Source organism: Myotis yumanensis, unplaced genomic scaffold (assembly GCF_028538775.1).
Source record: "Myotis yumanensis isolate MYYU_CA2020_CCGP unplaced genomic scaffold, mMyoYum1.0.hap1 SCAF_4, whole genome shotgun sequence".
NCBI classification, from domain to species: domain Eukaryota; kingdom Metazoa; phylum Chordata; class Mammalia; order Chiroptera; family Vespertilionidae; genus Myotis; species Myotis yumanensis.
In genome coordinates this window covers 38,340,143-38,363,377 of record NW_027223755.1, presented here as the reverse complement: position 1 = coordinate 38,363,377, position 23,235 = coordinate 38,340,143, and the positions used below count along the sequence as shown (strand labels likewise).

The 23,235-nt window shown below is 39.1% G+C and overlaps 1 protein-coding gene and 1 long non-coding RNA gene across 6 annotated transcripts; one reads left to right on the top strand and one right to left on the bottom strand.

Moving 5' to 3' along the window:
• The first annotated feature begins 110 nt into the window (after window positions 1-110).
• ANKRA2 (ankyrin repeat family A member 2) lies at window positions 111-10,959 on the top strand. Of its 4 annotated transcripts, none has more exons than XM_070412174.1 (9): window positions 111-430; window positions 3,115-3,490; window positions 4,145-4,303; window positions 6,069-6,134; window positions 8,061-8,158; window positions 8,612-8,737; window positions 9,042-9,108; window positions 9,831-9,911; window positions 10,444-10,959. In XM_070412174.1, the coding sequence occupies exons 2-9, from the start codon at window positions 3,202-3,204 to the stop codon at window positions 10,497-10,499; spliced, it is 942 nt and encodes a 313-aa protein (XP_070268275.1). In that variant the 5' UTR covers window positions 111-430; window positions 3,115-3,201; the 3' UTR covers window positions 10,500-10,959. The 4 variants fall into 4 exon arrangements, with proteins under 4 accessions (XP_070268275.1, XP_070268278.1, XP_070268277.1 ...); XM_070412177.1 differs by lacking the exon at window positions 111-430 and adding an exon at window positions 539-568; XM_070412176.1 differs by lacking the exon at window positions 111-430 and adding an exon at window positions 696-1,021.
• A 2,944-nt stretch (window positions 10,960-13,903) lies between these two features.
• On the bottom strand, window positions 13,904-19,720 carry LOC139008088 (uncharacterized). 2 transcript variants are annotated; one of them, XR_011471096.1, is made up of 5 exons: window positions 17,357-19,720; window positions 16,601-16,751; window positions 16,181-16,348; window positions 15,973-16,083; window positions 13,904-15,369 (listed from the first exon to the last, which is right to left on the bottom strand). It is a non-coding gene; the product is annotated as an uncharacterized lncRNA (long non-coding RNA). The 2 variants fall into 2 exon arrangements; XR_011471095.1 differs by having other exon boundaries at window positions 16,601-19,720.
• Between the last annotated feature and the right edge of the window lie 3,515 nt (window positions 19,721-23,235).

Genomic DNA, 23,235 nt, shown 5'->3' with positions numbered 1-23,235 from the left:
CGGCTCAGGCTCCGCGGATCTCGCCGCTCGGGTGTCGCGGGGGCGGGGCAGGGGGAGTGGGCGGGGCTTATCGGGAGGGGCGGGGCCCACGGGCGAGACTGGGCTCTGCTCCAGTCACTCAGAGTGACCCACTGAAATGACCCGGTCCCTGTAGAGCTCGGGCGTCCAGCCCCGCGCGGCGCGGCGGCGGGAGAGGACCTGGCCAGCCTCCCGGCTGCCTGGACGCGGCGCGGTGTTCGCCCCGAAAGCGAAAGAAGAACTCGGAAGTGACGTCGCGGTCAAAACAAGCCGGGGCTCCAGGGCCTGTAGTGAACCTGTGGCCGCAGATGGGAAGGCCCCCCTCGCGGTTGGCTGTCGAAGGTGGCCGCGAGGCCCTGCGCTCCCCCGCGGCCGGCCTCAGGCCCCCGTCCCCCGGACCCGCCCGCCGCGGGTGAGCCAGAGTGTCCGCCTGCCGCCGGAGCCGCGCCGGGACCTCCCGGGCGGAGCTGGCGGCGGAGCGGGCGTCCCTCCCCGGCACAGGCTCCCTGTGGCGGGCTGCAGTCCTGGGACGCCGGGGCACCTGTCGCCCGTGAGGCATCGTTCATTTTCCTGGCGCTCGCCTTTCCTTGGGGGACGGCTCGGGGCTGGGGAGAGCGGGCGCCGTGGTCGGCGTCCCGGGGACTAGCGCGGTGCCACTTGCTCTCGGGGCCCCTCACTCCCTTCCTCGCTGCGCGCTGGTAGATGGAGGGGTCTCAGCTCTCCCTGGCCTTACCTGTTTTTCTCGCCGCCTTCTCTTACCGATCACTTTCCCCCCTCCTACAATTCCAATTTTTGGCCTAACCAGCCAACTTCGCTGCTGCTCTCCAGAGCAGGGCCAGAATAGCGTCCTGTGTATTTCTGCCCCTTCCTCCCCCAAGGACGTTTGCACTCCTCCCTTCAAAGGCCCGGAGTTGCTCCTGTAAACTCTGATTTATTACATGGAAGGCGTTTCGAGCTGGAAAGACTATTAGACATGTTTATTTCAACCATTTTTGTTTTCTAGGTGAATAAAATGAGTCTCAGAAGACTTTACATGCGTTGTCTGCCCAGGGTTGTACGGCTAGCTAGTCGTGATGGTGGGAATGGAACACCAGATGTAATCAGCAGATGTTTGTTGAGCATAATGCAGGGTCGTTTCAGGATAGAAAAGAATATGAAGATGTTAAAGTTTAGGTCAGAAAACATTTGTGGAGTACCTGATAGGGCCAAGCACTGTTTTGTGTTGCAAAGTCTCGTAAGAGTAGTCCCCATTCTAGAGGAGTTTTCCATCTGGGGGAGTTGAAATGGGAATTTTCAAGAGGATGATATAAATGCTGAACTAGAAATATATGCAGGGTGCAGAGAGAGCTCGGCGGAGTTGCACTTAGGCCCCCGCAGGGTAAGAACCTGTAGGGCTGGCTCTCACCGGAAGAAACACCATTCATTCTTATGTTCTGCTCCGGTTTCCTTCTTCTGCTGAAGGGTACTGACTTCGTTATCTGTTACTTTCTTTTTTGTAATTACTATTACAGTGTGTTATTTCTTCAACTCTTTTTGTTTTAGAAGTTTGGGATTAATTTAGTGCTGCTTTTTTTATATATATATTTTTTTATTGATGTCAGAGAGGAAGGAAGAGGAAGAGAGAGAGAGAAACATCCATGATGAGTGAGAATCATGGATCAGCTGCCTCCTGCAAGTCCCCCACTGGGGCTGGAGCCCAAAACCCGGGCATGTGCCCTTGACTGGAATCGAACCTGGGACCTTTCAGTTCACAGGCTGAGGCTCTATCCACTGAGCCAAACCGGCTAGGGCAGTGCTGCTTTATTTTAGTGGACAGTGTGATGGAGTCAGGAGAACTGGGTGGGTCCCTCATACTCATGAGCTCCCATTTCCTCCTCTCTATGGTGGACATAATGACTGCCTGCCCTGACTACTCAGTGGATTGCTATAAGGATCAATCTTGGAGAATGTTTATCAGTAAATGTATGGTTTACCAACCTCTGCTTCACTGTGATCCTAAGACATTCTTCCATTTTTAAACACCCTGCACCCTCTCAAAATTCTAAGAGGCAGGAAACTCTAACATGAAACAATTAATTGGATGTTGTTTTCATGTCTCAGTGATTATAATCTGCGACAATTATATGTCTTGGAGTTCTTTTTTTTAGAACCAATTTTAGGTAAAATAGTGAAATTTCTCTTAAAATTATAGTAAGGTCCATAGGGAAGTGTCAATGATTACTGAAAACTAATTTTAAAATAATAGTAAATGGTGTGCTTATAATCTATGCATTGAGAGTCAGCATTTTTTTAGTTCATGTCTTGATGACCTATATTTGAAAAAAAGGTATTCTTAATACTTATTGCAAAGATTGAGATCCAAAAATTCTACTTTGATCCTAATGTCCTAGAGATGCTAAAGCAAAGGAAACCAATCTATAATCTCCACACTTTATTTTCATAAAAATCTATATTAATTTGGTAACATGTGATTTGAACAAAAACTGATAAAGAAATATATCTCCAGTTCATCATAACCAAAGCTTTGTACAGTCTTTCACTATCTAGGAATCACGGGTATTGTACATGCCAGTAGACTTGAGTACAAACATGAATGCTATCTTAAATTCAAACTGAGAGCCACTTACAAACATAGCATGCTAAAAAATGAACCTAAGATGAGAGGTTAAAGTTTTCGCATGAAAGTTTATTTTTTCTTGTTAGCCTGATCTTTCATCCATTTGGCAATATTCAGGAATAGGAAAGGGGAGAAAAGAGTAATTAAAATTTGTTGGAACTTAGTGATGAAGGTGAAAATGTTACTGTATTTCATTTGGTCTACCAGGATCCTGTGAGGTCAGTGGTGGTATCTCCATTTTACAAGTGAGGCTGAGACTTAGAGAGGCTGAGTAACTTGTAAGGTTCACTCAGCTAATAAATGACAGAGCTTGGATTTATATCCAGGGTTCTCTACCTATGAACATTGTATACTTTCTCTTATTAATAGGTGTTTATAAGAATATTGTTTGCATACTTGATTGAAAATGATTATTTTATGTACTTTTACCTAAGTTGATATAATACTTTTAATTTCTTTCTGATTTTTTTTATACCCAGATTTCAAGAATACACTGGATGCCACTCTTAAAAAACCAAGAGAAATTATGAAGAAATGTTTTAATTATTGAAACTACAGTTGAAATCATGGCCACATCAGCAAATCTGGATCTTGGAGCCCAGCTGATAGTGGAAGAGTGTCCCAGCAGTTATAGTCTAACTGGCATGCCAGACATTAAAATAGAACATCAGCTGGACTCAAATGCACAAGAAGGATCGGCGCAGGGTGTTGCCATGGGGATGAAATTCATATTGCCTAACCGATTTGATATGAACGTGTGTTCTCGATTTGTGAAGTCCTTAAATGAAGAGGATAGTAAAAATATTCAAGATCAGGTTAACTCGGACCTGGAGGTGGCATCTGTCCTATTTAAAGGTTGAAAGTTATGGTATAAATATCTGCATTTGTTTTGTTTTTGTTTAAATGTGTATGTTTTTTTTCATTCCTTTCTGATCATGAGATTTTGAATTTAGGAAGAAAATTTGGAAGTCATCTTTTAATATGATTTTCTAGAATCTCACAGAAACCAAAATTAAATGACTTCATGTTACATAATGTCCATAAGTACATGTTGAGTTTCTTAAATTTCTTGCTTAACCTTTGTTTATTTAGAAATTCTCTAATAAAGTTTCTATTATTCCTTCCTAAACCATAGGAGAAAAATATTATTGTTGTCTTTTACAAGTGAATTACCTTAATATTCCTTATTCCATGAATATTTGATTAGCATTAGCTTCCTGTGCTTTAACTCAGTGAAATCTGTCATCATATTGTAGATTTACTTTACAACACTCTATTGAATAAAAATACTATTCCAAAAATAAATTGCTCAACATTAATACAAATTTTTTTTCTGGAACATTCACTCTCATAGTCCAGACTTTATGGCAAAAATAATTTAATATCACTTGAGAAACAGTTGAAGATTTACCTCATGTATTTCCTTTTTAATGTAAGCGTTGACATAGAACTTTGAAATGCTTTGTCATTACCATATTGTTTTAATGTGTTTAAATTTATTTTACTTAGCTGAATGCAATATCCATACATCTCCTTCCCCGGGAATCCAAGTAAGGCATGTCTACACCCCCTCTACAACAAAGCACTTCTCACCCATAAAACAGTCAACTACCTTAACCAACAAGCACAGAGGAAATGAGGTCTCAACCACACCTCTGTTAGCAAATTGTAAGTAGTTCCCACTGATGTATTCAACTCTTCTTGTTATTAATATCATGGTTTCAACAGTTTGGCTTTGAAACATGTTTTCATTAAATGCATATTTCATTTTAGAAAGCTGAAGTGATGTGTTCATAGTTTTAGTAATTTAAAACTTTTTTACATATTACTGCATAATCAAAAAATAGTTCATAATTTATGTTTCTATGTTTAAACAGATTGAAATATTAATTCTTAAAACCTTTATAATCTATAAAAACAACGAGTTAATCTAAACTTTGTGCGAAGTAAGACATTGTGAGTGTTTTTGTGTTCTTGGAGTGCCAGGCTTCACACTGTGCTTGTAAACTAGATCAACTGAACCACGAGTTATTTGTAGTAAAAGCTGACTGATTGCTACTGTAATTTTTCATTTGAATATAATAATGTAAATATGAAACTACCTTTTAAAAAATACTTTGAGTCCACATTTTTTTTAAAAAAAACTGTATATTCATTCTAGAAGAAATAAAATGAAGCTTTTCTATATAAACTGTATTCTGTATAGTATGGGTAAGTTAATGAGAGACAACCAGTTAGCAATTTGATGTTAGGAACTATATGTGAGAATATAATGTAAATGCATCTATATCCTAATGTATGGTGAAATATATATATCTTTACGTTGGAGATATTAGATTCCTCCTGATTTTGAATCGCATGCTGTAGCATATGACTTACTCCACCTATTGGCCATTTCTGTTTTACTTGCATGTGCCTCCCAATTGCTTTCTTTTCTGTATTAAGGCCACCCAAACATACCACTGCAGTGATACTAATTTTTAATGTGAACTCTCATAGAACAGTGCCTATTTGGTTTTGTTTAAAATAAAGAGATTGTCTTAAAATATTCCAACCATAGAATTGTTGATCTCAAAATATCTAGAGATCATGTGATTCATGTGCCTCATGTTACAGACAAAACTGTTTAATCAGTTATCTAAGGACACATACCAAATTCGCCACAACTAGGTCTGCATTCAAGAATTTTCTCTCAAGCTCAGCAGTCACTTACCACCTCACTCCTAAAGTTAAGAAAAACCCATGGAGTCTTGAAATAATGATATTTTGGACTTCAGTGGATTGAATCAATGAAAAGACAAAAGGTGTGTCTTTGTTAGATCCAACTTTCTTACAAGTTTGGAAAAGAGATGCTATTTTAAAAATTAAGTGCCTTAGCCATTTCTTTGATTGATAAAGTTAGTAACAATCTGTACTGTTAGTCATTAATGATAACAATATGCATATTCATTGATAATTAATAACACTTTGCAGGTGTCAGAATTACCTTAAAAGAGTCAATTCTCAGATACAGAATGACTACTTGCAGTGTTAAGGTATATTTTATTAATCCTTACCTGAGGATATTTTTCCATTGATTTTTAGGGAAGGTGGAAGAAAAAGGGAAAGACAGAGAGAAACATCGATATGAGAGAAACATATCGATTGGTTGCCTCCTGCACAAGCCCTGACCAGGGCCTGTGTGAGGGAGGAGCCTGCAACCAAGGTACATGCCCTTGACCAGAATCGAACCTGGGACCCTTTGGTCTGCAGGTGGACTCTCTATCCACTGAGCCAAACAAGCTAGGTTAGGGTATATTTTAGGTAGACTTTTTAAATCAATAAAATGATAGATTTTGTTGTGGAAAAGAAAATTTCTGCACAAACATGAGCAATGAGATTATGAAAGTGTACCCTACATATATACATGAAGCTTTCTATGGTATTGTTTCAGCTTTATCTGTTCATCAGTTAGCTGCTCAGGGAGAGATGCTCTACCTGGCTACTCGTATTGAACAAGGTAATAGCCTATTTGTTAAAATATATTAAAAACAAATTTAATAGGATTTATTAGAGTTGTTATTTTTTTTCTTTTTAGACAGGAAAGCATAAAGATTTAAAAAATGGTGTGTAATCTTACCAGGCATATAAGATTTTAAGTACTCTAATGTATAAAAGTTATAGCTTCTCTTACCAGCCTAACCTTTTCCCCAAAAGCAAATATAATTTTCTTATATTTTCAGAAAACTCTTCTAGAAAACATTTTCATTTATATTTGGAGTTGTATGTGAGAATGTGTATGTGCTTTTTCTTATTTACACTAGAGGAAAAATACTGCCCTTTATTTGTCACTTAAAATTTTGGAAATCTTTCCATATAAGTACATAAGATCTATTTTATTCTTTTTGGCGGTCCAGATTTTGCATTATATTGCACATACATATACCTTGTTTTTTGTTTTTTGACTAGTCCCCCTGGTGGTGGTTGATTCTGTTTGTTGCTATTAAGTAACAATGTTGTTGGCATTCTTTTTAAGTATATCCACGGGCAAATTTCTTCAAGAATATTTGCTAGGTTAAAAGGTATATGAATTTTTCTATTTATTGCCAGATGTTTGTCTCATCTTCACACCAGAGTTAGAATTTCTATTTCCCCATACCCTCACTGACACAAGATATCAGACTAATCTAAAAAATAGCATCTCATACTGGTTTTGCTTACATTTTTTAAATTATGGCATATTTGAATTTCCTTTTATGTTTATTTCTGTGAACCTTTATAAAAATTAAAGAAATTTGCTTTTTTGTTGTTTATGTTGCATATTTTTTCCAGTTTGTCATTTTTCCTTTGACTTTATGATATATTTCAAACGCTTAACATTTTTAAGCAGTAAATTTATTTTTTTCCTTGTGACTTCTCAGTTTTATGTCCTGCTTAGAAAGGATTTCGTACTCTAAAGCTATAAATAAATTCATTCATGTCTTATCTAGAACTTCTGTGGTTTCCTCTTTACATATCAATTTTTGACACATATGAAATATGTTTTGGTGTAATGAGATAAAGATCAAGCTTTACATTTATTTTCATTTTCCAAGAAGTTAGACAGTGGTCCCAACTTTATTGATTGAACACAGTGTGCATGATAAAAGATGTTTATTTTTTTATTTTATTTTACTTTTTTAGATGTTTATTTTTTAATCATCAATCTTTTATAAGAAAGACTTACTTCATCATTATGTTTCTGTTTGTTTATAAATATTTGAAGGTTTCATCCTCAAGCTACTAAATAAATTTAGGGGCAAAACAGTGGCCTTTATAACTAGTAAACTGAATCTAGGGGGGAAAATGGGATTCACGGCAGAATTACATGTACTGTCTTTCAAAGTATTCAATCTTCACATTATATTATTTTAGCACACCACCAAGAATGAATGAAATTCAGAGGCAGCAATGTTAGTTATAGACTAGAAGATAGCTTTAGTAAGATTTTGGAGTTTTTATAATAGTATATACTTATGTAATGCTAAGGGCTATTATATAAGCTACTCATGAGATAAGTAAGGTATTATTCTGTGTATTGGAGAAATTAAGTGACATGCCCAGAATAACACTTTTAGAAAGTGACACAGGCAGGAGTCAAACTCTGGTCTCCTAATTACCAGCCCAGTGTTCTGTGGATTACCTTGTACCTAACATTATATATGTCATGTCTGGTAATTTATACTTTAAATAACATGCTATTTGAACTTAGTTGTCTACATGGAGGCACATTTTAATACAGTCAGTGCAAATTACAACACATAACAGGACTTCAGTGAACAAAAGTCAGCACAAAGTGATCCTCATTGAGTAACATAACCAACTTTTTAGAATGCCAGTATTTTCATAGTGATATTAATATGTGGTTGTTAAATTAGATCACAAAAATTGCTTTTCTTTTAAATAGAAAATGTTATCAATCACACGGATGAAGAAGGATTTACTCCTCTGATGTGGGCTGCAGCACACGGGCAAATAGCTGTGGTAGAGTTTCTACTTCAGAATGTAAGGAAAATGCCTCAGAAAATGTATATGTACAGTTACTTAAATTCAGTTAAGGCTTTAGTAAAGTTTTGGTATCTCCAGCCAACTAGATGTAATGGTAGAGGATCCAAACGATTTTTAAATGCTTATCACATTCTTGTGGAACTTGGATCTAGTTGGGCAGGCAAGACTAGTCATACATGAAACAGTGAAAGATCATTTAAAGCCCAGCCCCTCTAAGTGCAAGGGGAACTAAAGTACTGTCAGCCTGTAGGAGAAGCTTCGTAGAGATGTGATTTGACTCCAGAGTGGAAGGATAGTTAGGGTTGAGATAGAAGCATCCATGGATAGAAGTTTGCGTTATTTCTTTATTAACCCCAGGACATTACCTGACCTAAGTGTTGAACTGTAATTATGATTGACAGAAACAACAGTATTCTTGTTTAAATGAATTGAAGAGTCTTGTATCTCCAGGGTGCTGATCCCCAGCTTTTAGGAAAAGGTCGCGAAAGTGCACTGTCTCTGGCGTGCAGTAAAGGCTACACAGATATTGTCAAAATGCTGCTTGATTGTGGAGTTGATGTAAATGAATACGATTGGGTGAGTCTGTGACACTGATTTTTAAATTAGTATATCAAACTCTAGGATTTATTTGGTTTGGGAAGACATAATAAAGTTTATTAAATATTTGGAAGAATAGTTCATTAACTTAATTAACACCTGGAAGAAAAAGTTAATAACTTAAACTCTGTTACTAATTCTGATTTAAGTATTCTTCACAAAATATTAAAATTACCTTAAACTACATTTACATGCCCAGTTCTTCGTAAAACTTCTCACAGCAGCATTAAATTCTTCAAATCATGCTCACCTTAGAAAATGAAATCACCTTTTTCTTTTGTAGAATGGAGGCACACCTTTGCTTTATGCTGTACATGGAAATCATGTGAAATGTGTAAAAATGCTCTTAGGTAAGCAGATCAAAATGAAAATATTTAGAAACTGCCGTGAGGACTTTATTTACTTCTTTATTGATTTTTAGGGGGTGAGGGGAAGGGGGGAGAGAGAGAGAGAGAGAGAGACAGACAGACAGACAGACAGACATTGATTTGTTGTTCCAGTTATTGAGGCATTCATTGATTGACTCTTGTATGTGTCCTGACCGAAGATTGAACCTGCAACCTAGGTGTAGTGCGACAATGCTCTAATCAACTGAGCTACTCAGCCAGGGCTGACTTGGCCTCCTGTGGTATTACTTAGCAGAATCATTAATTACTGTTAAATGCAGTAATCCTGCTGCTGTTCACTGTGCTGCACCTGCTACCAGAGCGTTGCCCGTGTGAGAGGCAGCTCCATCACACAGCAGGCCTGCAATCGGAGCGTCTGTCCTGGTTGCTTTCCTCTGGAATCACGTGTGCTTGTTTTCTCTGTTTGCAGAATCTTTGTGCATAAGTTCTGTCTCTGGTTGTTTGTGAGTTTCAGCTGCTCTAGAGGATGCTGGTTGGTTTGAAGGGTCTTCCCTTCGGCTCACCAAAGTGAATCCTGTGCAGTCCATGTGCTCTGGTCTTTGTCAGGCCATCCTGAAGATGCTCTCTAAATTTGCTGAAAATCTGTCTTGCTATTTGCACATGAGTCAGTAATAGACAACCATGTCCACATTTTCATTTAAGTAGATTTTTCTATTTTGGTGTAGAAAATGGAGCTGACCCAACAATAGAAACCGACTCTGGATATAATTCTATGGACTTGGCTGTAGCCCTGGGCTATAGAAGTGGTAAGTATTTTAGAATGCTCAGCTTTCGTTTTAGTAAAGTTTTGTAAATACTACAAACCATTTTCATCGCTGTAGTCTTAGAACATTGCATGTTACCCTAACCGCTGACATGTACTTTTAACTGTGGGCGAAATCAACAAATTCCTATAGTCTAGAAATGAATTTGTTACTATTACTTTTTACCAACCCAAATAATTAGCTGCTGGAAGATAAGTACACACCTATTTACAAGATGTGTTTCACATTTTTATAGCAAACTATACACTGCTCTTATAGTTGCCTTTTTCTGTTCCTTAGAACAACCTTGTATTCTGAATTCTCCTTCAGTTTCAAAATTTAACAACCAAGAACTGAAAATTCAGTGACTTGGGCAATTACTAAGTCAGTGAAACTAAATGTTAAGTGTATTTAAATATCTACTTAGAAATAATTTTATTTTAGGAAAAAGTTGGGGATGTTAAGTTGAATTTGATATTTCTTTTAAAAAATTTTAAATCAGCATGCTGTGGTCTTGATCACCTATTTGTTCTAGTTCAACAGGTTATTGAGTCACATCTATTGAAGCTGCTTCAAAACATCAAGGAGTAGTCAGAGTCGTCAGAAAGTATTGTCTGCCCTTCCGTTTACTTTTTGGCTCTTATAAATGATAGTTTTGTTTACTTATAAATTTTTACCTCAGTTGCAATATTTACTGATTTCTACTAAGTTTTAATAAATATTCTTCTGAGTAATTCACTGGTTTATAATAAAATTAATGTTGATGCTCTTTTATAAATGTGTTTTATGGCATATTTAAAATTATAAATTAATGTTTTGTGGCATGTAAATTTTTATGGTATAGATAGTTATCTGTCTTTGTATCAAGTGCTGTAATTTAACATTTTCAGAAATTATTCTACCCTATTCGTCTGTACTCTTGTATTAACTCATTGACTTTATATAGGGTTTGCTATAAATCCATGGGGGGGAAAATGTTATTATTGAATTCAAAGTGCACAGTGTGATTGTTTACAAGATGTTATAAGTAAATAAAGTACATTTTCTGTTAGTTTGCATGCTAGTGTTTTTTTTTTATTATATAAGGTTATTAAGGGATTCCTTTAGGATTTTTAGTCTAACCCGTCTGTCCTTCCAGGGCACTCCATTAGGTCAAACAATATAATTAAAATAAATTGAGTATAAGTCAGTCAACAAAGATTTATTGATTGTCATTTCTAGAAGGATATTTAGAATATTTCCTCTTGATCACAAAAAGGCTGATCTTGTTAGGTTTGATTATTTACACACACACACAGCATTTTAATCATATAGGTAGGCCTCAAGTTTTCTCTGCAAAACTAGAGCCTTAGATTACTGAGAAATTAATTAGGCTAAAAAATTCCCCTCTCTTCAGAAACTTTCATAAGGGGTCTCAGACTTTTAACAGCCTCGATTATTTGCTCCCCTATTCCAAGGCCAGGGGACTAAGCCCAAGAAATCTTTCCACCAGATTTCACCTACAGTATCACTGAATTGGGGTAAATTCCTCCCTTCCTGAGGTCTGCAAAATTTGCTAACATCCTTGGCTTTCCAGGAAGTGACCTTCCTCACCACCAGTCAGATCAGGTCCTAGAGGCTGGCACCAGGCCAGTGTTGGGGGGAGGGTTTTGTTGGCACTAACTCCACAGATAAAGTGAACCCTTTGTTCCTTAGTATGGACTTCTTATACCTGACTAAGAGCATTGTTCTCAAATATAGCCCTTTGGGTATGGCTTTCTGTGAACAATCTATTTGTCTAATTATATCTTGGTAAAAAGGACAGATTCTTATTGAATCTATGCTAATAAGTATTTTGTCATGAAAAGTGAGGAGAGTCACTGAATTCTGAGGCCATCAGAAACAATCAGACACCATTTTTAAAAATTTCATTTTAGTTTACTGATGCATAGCCTATTAAATTGAAAGTTAGAGATAGCTTACCAAGAGAGAGAAAGGGGATCTGTATGACCATTATGACCGAACAACTGGAACTACAGGAATGACCTGTCAACCAGTCGCTATGATGCACACTGACCACCGGGGGGCAGGTGCTCAACGCAGGAGCTGCCCCCTGGTGGTCAGTGCACTCCCACAGCCAACCTCCCACGGCCCCTCCCCCCAGCTGGCTGCCCCCCTCCCCCACAACCATCCAGCCAACTCCCGGGGTCCCTTCCCCTGGCCGGCCAGCCCCCAATAGGCCTCGATCACCAACCAGGCCAACGGACCCCCACCGTGCACAAATTCGTGCACCAGGCCTCTAGTAGTATAATAAATACGTAAACCAGTAACATAGTTGTTTATTATTATCAAGTGGTACATAATTGTATAAACTATATTTTTATATGCCTGGCGGTGCGACAGGTTTATTTACACCAGCATGACCACAACAGGTGAGGAATGCTTTGCACTGCGATGTCCTGACATTACCACAGCTGCGCTGTGAGGTCACTGGGCAGTAGGAATTTTTCAGCTCCATTATAATCTTATAGGACCACCATTGTATATGTGGTCCCACGTTAACCAAAATGTTTTATCCCACATTCAAGGTAAAGACATATAAATATTATTTTTTAAAACCAAAATTATTGCTCCAGAAAGAGATAAACTCACACAATGCAGAGAAGTTATTCTGGTGAGACCTGGAATTTCTACTATCTATGCAGATTATGCGAATGGTAAAGAATAACCTTTACTGCCACTAGTTAAATGCTCTAAGGCAGGGGTTCTCAACCTGTGGGTCAAGACCCCTTTGGCGGTCGAACGACCTTTTCATAGGGGTCGCCTAAGACTATCCTGCATATCAGATATTTACATTACGATTCATAACAGTAGCAACATTACAGTTATGAAGTAGCAATGAAAATAATTTTATGGTTGGGTCACAACATGAGGAATTGTATTTAAAGGGCCAGAAGGTTGAGAACCACTGCCTAAGGCCAATTTATCATTTAACAGCAAGAAAACAAAAATTGCAGCTTTGCATTATTATAAAATTTGTTAGTAAAGATTTTGTGGTCTTTATTTTCCCTTAAATCATCTTGTATATAAAAATTGTATATAAAATATTTACATAGCTCTTTCAGACTGAGGTGTGATAAGCCAAGAGAAAGAAAGTTCTCTTCCTTCATGTCCTCTTCAATTTGTTATCTACACCCAAGTTTTATCTTTCCTTTACTCTTTCATATTCTGGAACAAATTGGCACTAATTTAGGTAAAAACTATTGCCTTTTTTCTTGAAAAAGAACATCCACAGTTGCATTTCTCTGCCATTACTGATTCTAGTACAGTTTTAATCAGCTGTGTTAATTACAACTTTTAACCAAATTAGTAGATAATTGAGAATTATCTGTCATATACAAGCATTTTAGCAGGGTAGGAAAGCTCATGAATATACAACTTTCTACAGCTACATGCATGCCTTTTATACTTTCTTAAAGTGGTAAAAATGAACACATTTATTAATGTCCCAAAGATATAGCCAATCTATAGCGAATAAAAATAAGAAGCAAAAGTATATAAACCTAAAAATGCTTAATAACCAATGTTTCAATATTCCATATTACTTGGAAATTACTTATAGGTATCCAATAATTATGCATTAATAACAATTTATTAATCCAAATTTTAAGTTGCTTAAGGATCTTGGAAATTATGTTTAAGCTAACACAATTACTGGTGATATAAGTTTGTCAAATTTATGACTCAATTTGGTTGGATACAAGTTTATACTTTTATAATCTTAAACATTAGTTAGTGGTATTTTATCTTATCTGATCAGTAAACTAATATAAAAAGGTTAGGAAATTCAGATTAACTAGTCTTTTCCTAAGATTCAAACCCAAACCTTATTTTTTAAAGTTAAATATATGCTTGTATCATACTCCATATTGATAAACTCAAGGTAAAGACATATAAATATTATTTCTTGAAATCAAAATTATTAAACCAAGATAATTTGTTCAAGGACTCACCTTCATTATGTAAACTTTGATTCTTAAAATGTTTCTGAGCTAACAAGTTCAATAAGAATAGTTTTTTTTTCTTAAATGTCTAGCACACTCAAAATATTAGAGGTTCAGTTTCTTTATTTTCTGGGGTTTGTGGGAACATTTAAGTCATATAAACTATTGTTCTATAAGCCAATCAGAGCAATGCCAAAGAGGTTTCTTGTTATTCCTTTGCTCTAGGATTTCCTTTAGGGGCCAGGTGTTGACTGGGCAGAACTCATGCCAGCTCCCAGAGTTCACCCACAGAGCCAGGTAACCCACCCTCCTAATGCATGTCTGTTAGGGAAACTTCCCTCTCTCCTCTTACTTGGCTGTCCTGGTGTTTGCCCTGCTACCAAGGACACTGTCAACCAGAACAAGGTCAATTGTGTGTGTCCCTGTCTCAGGTCCCTCAGCGCTTCAGGCTGTCCAATTTGAAGGAAGAGCCCACTTACCCAACTGTGCCAGGGTTTGCCCCCACTGCCTTTCCCAAGAGTAAACCAGTCTCTTAGACATTGCAGACTTTTCTTTAGAAGATGATGTTGCCTTGCCTATTTGATGAGACGTTAGAGGGCCCTCCCAAGAGAGCCTTGTGTACTTGGTCAGTTTGCACAGCCTCTTGCTTGGGAAGAAATTAAATGTATCAACCACTGTGGTCTTAGGAGAAAGCCTAGTGCAAATGTCAAGGTTTGTGCAAATGCTGGAGTCATGGCCACTGTGCCACATGGTCTTGTCAGGGAGAGAAGACAGTACAAATTACGTAACCACAAGTAATATGAGGCAATGGATAACCAAGTGAATGTCAATGAATAGATAACAAAAGTAAATATCAAAGGAATGGATTTAAGGAAGAAAATTATTTTTGTGGCTTCAGGAAGCCAAGGTCAGAATCCCTAATAATTTGGCATTTAAAAAAATTATCACTTTTCTAAATATAAAAGTAATGTATACTCTTGTGCCTGTTAGGGTGTTTTCAGCTATAAAATAAAATAAAATAAAATAAAATAAAATAAAATCTACTTATTAACAAGCAAGTTAATGTATTTGCCCATCAAAGAGGATATCCAAGTGCTTTATTTCCTAGCTTCACCTATACCCAGCCCCCTTCCAGCCTCCTTTGCAGTTAAAGTGCAAGTGTGTGATGGAGGTTTAACCGATCAGATGCTCCCAGCCCAGCTTTTTCAATTGGCAGCTACTGACCCACAGCAGTGAGAACGGTTGAGTCCACAGCAGTGACAGCGGCAACCACAGCAATATTCAGTTTCCAGGAGCAGTAGATGTTGTACCACATGTGATGGCCACATCTCACTGGCAAGATCGGGACTGTGGCCCCGCAGCTGCCTGGCCTTTCTCATTCCTGGCCTTTGTTCAGCCTGCTTCTCAAGGCTCCTGGTATTCCTGAACCACAGGCCAGTTTTTCAGTCCATTCCTTTTCTGTTTAGCAGAGTTGGTCTCTGAAGTTAAGAATTTTGGTAGTTACAAAGAAAGAAGGAGGACAGCCCTCTTCCAGACTCTGCCACTTTGCCACTTGAGCACAAGGAGTTCATGAAAACAGTTTCTGCTTCCCTTCTCCTCCCCTCTCCTCCCCTCCCTTTATCTTTCTTCCCCTCCCTGCTCTCTCCGGGGCTCAGGTATGATTCCAGAGGACCAGCCCGGCTGCCAGCATCAGAGACATTTACCACACACTCTCTCCACCCCTCACGGCCTCAACCTTCTCCACAAACCTTCCCTGCAAAGAGCCTTCACCCCACACAACTCAGCTCCTACAAATAGATGAGTCTTACTTGTCTGGCCAGCACACCACTTTGTGCCTACATTAGAACCCCCTGCATAGTGACAAATTAGTTACTTGATTGTTTATAGCTGGACCAAATTACTCCTGTTGAGCCTGACACCTGCTTCCTAAAGGCCTGAACCTGCCAATCTCCTTGTCCCCTCCCTGACTCTCTCCCACCAGCATTCACTGAGCACTTCCTAAGGGTGAGACAAAATGAGAGAGCTCAGCTCCGCCCTCCCTCAGAGAGGTCTCACTTCTCCCCGGATTCTCTGTAACTCACAGCAAGCCCGTGTAGTCAAGGCTGCTCCTTCTCTTGTAGGTGACCCAAGTCTCTTCTCTTTCTGGTGGGAAGAAAATGCCTTCAGGTCTGGATCATAAAAAGGTGACATTTCTACTTTTTTTGAAAAAGATAAAAATGAAAAAATTTGTAAATAAAAAGGAGCAGTTATGTCCCAGGAGCCACCCAATAATACCTTCCCTGTGGTCACCTGATGGCTTCAAGGCACCTAAAGTACCAAGAGGGTTTCCCAGACTCCGACTCCTGGGCAGCTTTAGGTGAGGGCAGGCAGAGGTAAATTCCAAGTGACCGAGCTGGTGGGCATAAACATGACTGCCTATGTCATCCTTAGACCTTCAAAGTTTCCAGAGACCAAAGACTGTACACAAGAATTGCCCTGTTACATTCACTGACAATCATTTTCAATAATCAACTTTTCATAAATGTCAATACACTTATATTGATATATACATATAACACACATATATACATATATATAAAATGGTTTCATTATAAAACATTTAAATAAAATTATTGATATACATAAAAATTGTCTCCAATTAAAGTAAATATATAGTTGAACTATTTTAAAATGTTGCCTTGTAAGTTATAAATAGACTAAACCACTCACATAGTAATAGGAGCCAGCAGTAATCTTCATTCCTGCTGAAGATGACTTTCCATGATGGTGACCTCAACAGATTTCCCACAAGCCACAGGACCTCGAGGTCCAGGGTCACGCAGACTTATCATCCCTGGCAGGGATTATTTCATATCATGTCCTTTGAGAGGACAAGGAGAGAGGGATTCCCAGGTGACCAACCCACAGAAGAGTTCAGGAAAGCCTCTGGTTTCACTAGCTCTGGGGAGACGGGCCCACTCCCTACGCAGTCCCCAACATGCAGGCTTCCCCTCAATCTCAAGAAGCCCCCATTTGGAGACAATCTGGGTCCTAAGGGTTTGGCTGCAAAAGGTCTGAGAGGGGTTCATGCTCCAGCTCAGAAGGTCCCCACCCACTTGCCAAGTAAATGTGCTGCTTGGAGAAAGTTGAGGCTGCTATTGGGGTGGACTTCCCAGCAACCTGTGCACCAAACTTGTGTCTACTCACTGAACGGGACTTTAGCATCATCACCAGTGGCTTAATGGCAGTCATATGATAGCACTTTGTCATCACTTTTGAACCCTAAAATTAGGCTACACTCTTTATACTACACAGACTTAGATCCAATTATTTTATTTTGTTCCCAATTATTTTAAAATTTTTAAAAAAACTGAAAATATTTGTTTCCACTACTGTAGCACTTGTCAAAACACCCTCCAAGTATTTTTATCAGTGGTTCTCATCAGACTTTGGAATAGAGCTTTTAATAGGTACCCAAATAGTTACCTTGTTTGGTTCACCGAGGAGTCCCTTGGAGTTGACAACCAAGTCCCTTCCACTTGAGAACCAAGGAAACCAAGATCCAAGGAGGCATGAGACTTGCTCAGCCAGTAAACAGTGAAGGAGCCAGACCTCCCACGCTTGTGTTCTGAACATGCTTAAAACAGGACCAAACAGAGGACTAAACCTCGGCATTTTCCAGGCTGAAATACCGAGGAACACAAACCATTAAACCTATCTGATGAGGCCTGCTATTGATTTTTGTATTTAAAAGATGCAGACTGTAAGTAGTTTTCTGTTATCTACATTTTGCAAAAGGGAAGAGAAAGAGAAAAAGAAAGATTATGAGGGCGATGTACCGACATAAGAGCAATTTTCTCTCTGCAGGTGACAGGCAGGCACAAGCACGGCTTGCCTGCACAAATGCCACCCACTTTGTGGAGCAGCGATATTCCATCAACATGGTGTGTCAGCCAGGATTTAGCAAACCAGGTTATGTTTTAAAGAACCAGAGGCAGTAAGGGCCTACTATGGAAAATGTATGCAAAATGAAGGATTCGTCCCTAATTTTTCTTTTATGCAAAAGTACCCTGTTCCAACAATTCTAAAGTGCACTCTTTATTTACCCATCTTAACCTCTCTTAAATCAGCATGCATCTCTGTAAGCAAGCTGCTGCTGATATGCCATACTATAACTGCCCACCAGGGGACAGTCATGATGAAGTAATGTGAAATCTCCCAGTGACACCTAGGGTTAGAATAAAAAAATCCTCAACCTCAAAAGCACTTGAGATTTGATGAAATACATAATGGCTTGCTTGAAGCAAGATACAATACAAGAGTTTATTTTAAATGGGGATCAGATAATAATATTAGAACCTAGGTTATATTTTAATCCTAGATTTAGAATTTGCCGGTAGTGAACCCATAAAACCCTAGACACCCCAACCTCAACCTCAATAAAGACAGAGCCCTAGGTCCCCAGAGACTCCCAGGGCTCCCTCTCTCTCTCTCTCTCTCTCTCTCTCTCTCTCTCCCTCACTCTCCTCATGGCCTGGATTTGTTTACCTGTGGGTAACAAACCTTGTTTTATCAAAGTTCCCTGGTGGTTATTGCAATCATAAGAACTGCAAGAGGAGATCCAGACAGCACGTTGATTGGGGAAATATCTGTGGGGGCTCCACAAGCAGTACCACCCCACTTGGATGCTCCCCAGCATTCCTACCTGATAGCATCACTGTGCTAGGCTGAGAGCAGACACAAAACAACTGTGTTAACTGAAATGGCTCACACCATTATTTTGTGACCTTTTATAGTTTGCGGCATACATGGACCATTGCAAGTACACGCTTTGCACTAGGCAGATAATTATTTCCTTCTTCTCCACTCCAGCCTTCTGCCCATCTGTCCTCACTGCATATTTTATAAGCACATAAGTCAGTATGATAAAAATGTCCCTTAAAAGGCAGCCAATCTTCAAAGAAGCTAATAATACTTGACCTATTTCATGAAAAGAAAAAAGAAGGTGGTTCAAAAGCAACTAAAATGTCAACCTGGTTTGAAAGAAGTCAATTAGCAACACAGATATAACATATAACGATGCTATGCTGGTGATAAGCTTGGTTAACAAAACAATGAGGCCTATTAGAAAAATTTTAATAAAGCATTCTGGTGTTGAAAGCTTATTTTCGATGAGCTGGAAAAGCAAAGAAAACTAATCCTGAACCATTTTCCAGTTCAGAATGATTTTGTTTATCCTTCTTTGCTAGAGTTGGAGCCAACAATTCTGAAGGTTTGGATTAGCTCTTAATATTTCTAGCCCCTTGAGTATTCAAATCAATGGTGCATTTCTGGGAACAGCTCTCTCACCACAGGCAGCAGGCTGAGGAACGAAGCTTCCCCACATGGAAGCCAAGAGCCTTCTCTCCTTTCACCGCCTTGACCAGTGGCCTTTAGTCAGAAGCTGGCAAAGGGGAGTCAATGACCCCAAGGCATCAACACAGCAAGGCCACACATCTAGGCCCCAGTTTCTCCAAGTGTAAAATAAGGCTATTAGACCAGATTAACATCTCAAAACTTGTCCCAAGGAGAGTCTGCTGAGGGGCACAGCAGCCCAGTGTGGAGTTATGGAAAGAGAAGTGTTGGGGCCTATGCTGAAGAAGGAGAAGGAGGAAAAGAATGTAGAACAGCTCTCAGAGGTGAGCTATCCTGGATCGGAAAGTGGATGCAGTGAGGTTGCCAGGAGGAAAGAGGACAGCGTCCTCTGGGGTAGGCTCCTCCAACCCAAATACTTCATGAACCCCTTCATATTCTCTGAAAACTGCTGCAGGCCTCCTCAGCATGTTACTATCACTTTAACTTTTATTATAACGTTATTTCAATATGTAAAGCATAAAAACAATGGATAAACTGTACGTTTTAGAGTACAGTATAAATGCAGAACAAAATTACAATCAAATACCATAAAGATAATAAAGTTCAAATTTATGATATTAATTTAATGTAGTGGATAAGTGGATGATATTATCTTTCAGAAACTAAATGGCCAATTTGAGGTTAATGGTAGACAACTTTAGCTCAAGTCTGGTCATATATTTAGTCTGTTTCTACATTGTAAGTTTATAAATATATCTCCTGAGAACGTCTGTTTGCATATGAAACAGGAGTGTCAGTACATTCCAGCCTTGGTTTGTAGCTCAGGAGAAGCAAGCCTTTCACTTAACCAACATGCTGTTCGTGAGCAAAGCAGGTGTCACTTGATAACTAGTATCTCTCTTGTATTTGAAGATACTAATCTACATTCAGCGGGCAACTAATCTAATTATTGTTCACTCAGAATAGAGCCATTCCTCAACGCATACTTACTACTAAAATTATTGTGAATGGAATGGTTGAAAGTTGATATTTTTGATGACTGCGACCGTACGTAGTGCACATCTACTGGAAATGTGTACATGGTTATGGGGCAAGTTCCTTTTCAGTCTGACATGCCTGTATTTTGTGTGCCCTGAGATGACTCAGTTCTCCCACCACATTCCCGTGTTCAACCTCAAAATCTCTCAGTGATAGAGTACACCATGAAGTCACCTGAATCTCATAAACACGCATCAAAGGATAAACATGAGGATTCTGATGATACATATACCACTACTCAATTGTGGTCATCCAGATGATTCAGAATGTTCTAAGACTGAGTGTTATAGGCTATCATCACAATGAAAACCAAAATTTGGATCATATATATATATATATATATATATATATACACATATATATAAATTTTCACTCTTTAAAAAAATAAAATGTCTGGCCAGTCACCCCCAAATAGCATGGGACAGACAGGGGTCTCTCCTGTCCCTTCCAGTTCTTCTGTCCATGCCACTCCTGAGCCAGTGAGGATGGTAGTCAATGGTCAGTGGGGCTGAGAGGATCCTAAGAGGACTCTGGAGCCCATTTCTTGCTCTCTGCTGCCCTCTTCAGTGCAGAAATTGGCATCCAGTCAGGTCTCACAGCAAATGGGGAAATGCTACAGTGCAGGCCCAAGGCTTCTGGGCACCTCAGCTCACCATTCCAGCCCCAAGCCCTCCTCAGAATCCCAATGCCCTGGGCGGGCGCTGAGCCACTGCACACCCTCAGGCCCCCAGGCCTGGGGAAGCCCCTGTTTATCTTGCATCTGCACAATTCCTTCTCCCTCCCTCTTGCTGTGATGGCTTAGTTAAGAAGGATTTTAGGGCCCAGAGAGCCCATGAAGTTTCCTCATACAGTGGCATGGTTTCCAATTACACACGCGCCACTGAGGTAATAAAGACAGGTTTTGTTGTTCTAATTCCATTTTAATAACAGGTCTATTTTAATGTCCAATTCTATTTCAACCATTAGTGTTTGCATTAGCCTTTTGAACACCTTTAAGGGCTGTCATATGAAATAAACAATGACTCCCTAAAATAGCTTCTTTTCTTGTTTTCTGATCATAGCCTCATTATCCTTATTATCCTTTAGACTAGAGAAGTGATGTTCAAATGAACCACACTGGGTGCACAGGAGGATCCAGGGGGCTCAGGGTAGAAAATAGAGAACTTTTTTTTTATATATATATATAGTATATTTAACTTCATTCTTCTTAAATTTCAATTTTGGACAATGTACAATATACATAATATATTTATTAGTGGGCTAGTACATGTATATATTTATAAATAAATAATGATATATTTGGGGGGAATGCTTATTTTTATTTCATTTATGTATTTTGTTACTGAAGGGATATACAATGATAAAATCTTTGTGCCAGCCTCTCTCAAGATACTTTTTTCTAGAAGAGTATCATCCTAGCTCTGTTTCAGAATCACTAAGAGAGCTTATTTAAAAAACAAAACAAAACAAAAAAACCCAAAAAACCCCAAACTTATTGTGATTCTGATGCAACTCCCCACTGCTGGCAAAATAATCACATTGTTCTCTGGACTGTAAGCTCACTGAGGGCAGACTATGTCTGTCTATCTTGTTCACCATTGTATCTACAGAGCCTAGTACACTGTCTGACACAGATGTTCCACAAATACTTGCTAAAAACAATGAATGAATACATGGTCCACAATCCAGAGACATCCACTGCTAACTCCCCAACCTTTGTTTTCATGCTTAATGTTTTTATACAGTTGTTTTATGTGTTCGAGAAACCATCATATATAAAACTGAGTAAATTTTTATCACTTTTAATAAACAGGTGTTTAATATTTAAAGTGACTGAAGTGTTTTAGCACTGTTAGCATTTAACATTTCCTATTATAAATTGCATTATAAAAAATCGTTCTGCATAAAGCTTTCTTCTACACATCCATTATATGCATGGAAGAGAGTTCCAGATGTGGGTTTGGACAAATTAATATTGACCCAGGAGCAGGAGATTCTTGTTTAAGGAGTGAAGGCTTATAAGGGGTTTCTGATCTGGCAGAATGAGATTCCTTGGGGGAGCTTGGGTGTGGCAGGAAGACTTGGAGTGTCTGATTGAGTTCTGATCCCTGTTTTCCCCACCTACAGGCTATGACACTTAAACTTTTAAGCCTAAGTTTCGTCTCCCATAATATGAATATTCAGTTACATGAAGCTCTATTAGTGCTAGAGGTAAAAGAATTAATTTTCGTATTTAATATAGTTCCAAAGGCATAAATGCCTTAGAGCAGTGGTTCTCAACCTTCCTAATGCCGCGACCCTTTAATACAGTTCCTCATGTTGTGGTGACCCCCAACCATAAAATTATTTTCATTGCTACTTCATAACTGTAATTTTGCTACTGATATAAATCATAATGTAAATATCTGATATGCAGGATGTATTTTCATTGTTACAAATTGAACATGATTAAAGCATAGTGATTAATCACAAAAACAATATGTAATTATATATGTGTTTTCCGATGGTCTTAGGCGACCCCTGTGAAAGGGTCGTTCGACCCCCAAAGGGGTCGCGACCCACAGGTTGAGAACCGCTGCCTTAGAGTCTAGGAGTGGTTCCTATGAAAGGAGGCCATCCCGTCTCTCTTCTTTAAAAATGTAGTTTACCCACAAGTGGGTGTGAACGCTAATTCCTTTGGTGGGGGCCCAGGAAATCCCAAATCTGCAGACTTCAGCTCTTGGAGAAGGTTCAGAGATATTTCGGAACTCTGGTCAATGGGTCGCCTCAGAAATCTCAAGGGTGAGTCTCACTGTTTGCTAAAGGTGCTGACCACGTGACCAGCATCAGACCGAGCACTCTGTTTTTCTCTGCGTGGTGTGCCAACAAAACCCGTCAGGCAAGTCCCACGTGCCAGCCTCTCTCAAGAGAGGCAGCTCCCTCCCTGCTCTTCAAAGACGGCTGGCTCCAGGCTCCGCCAAGCAGTGTCCTTT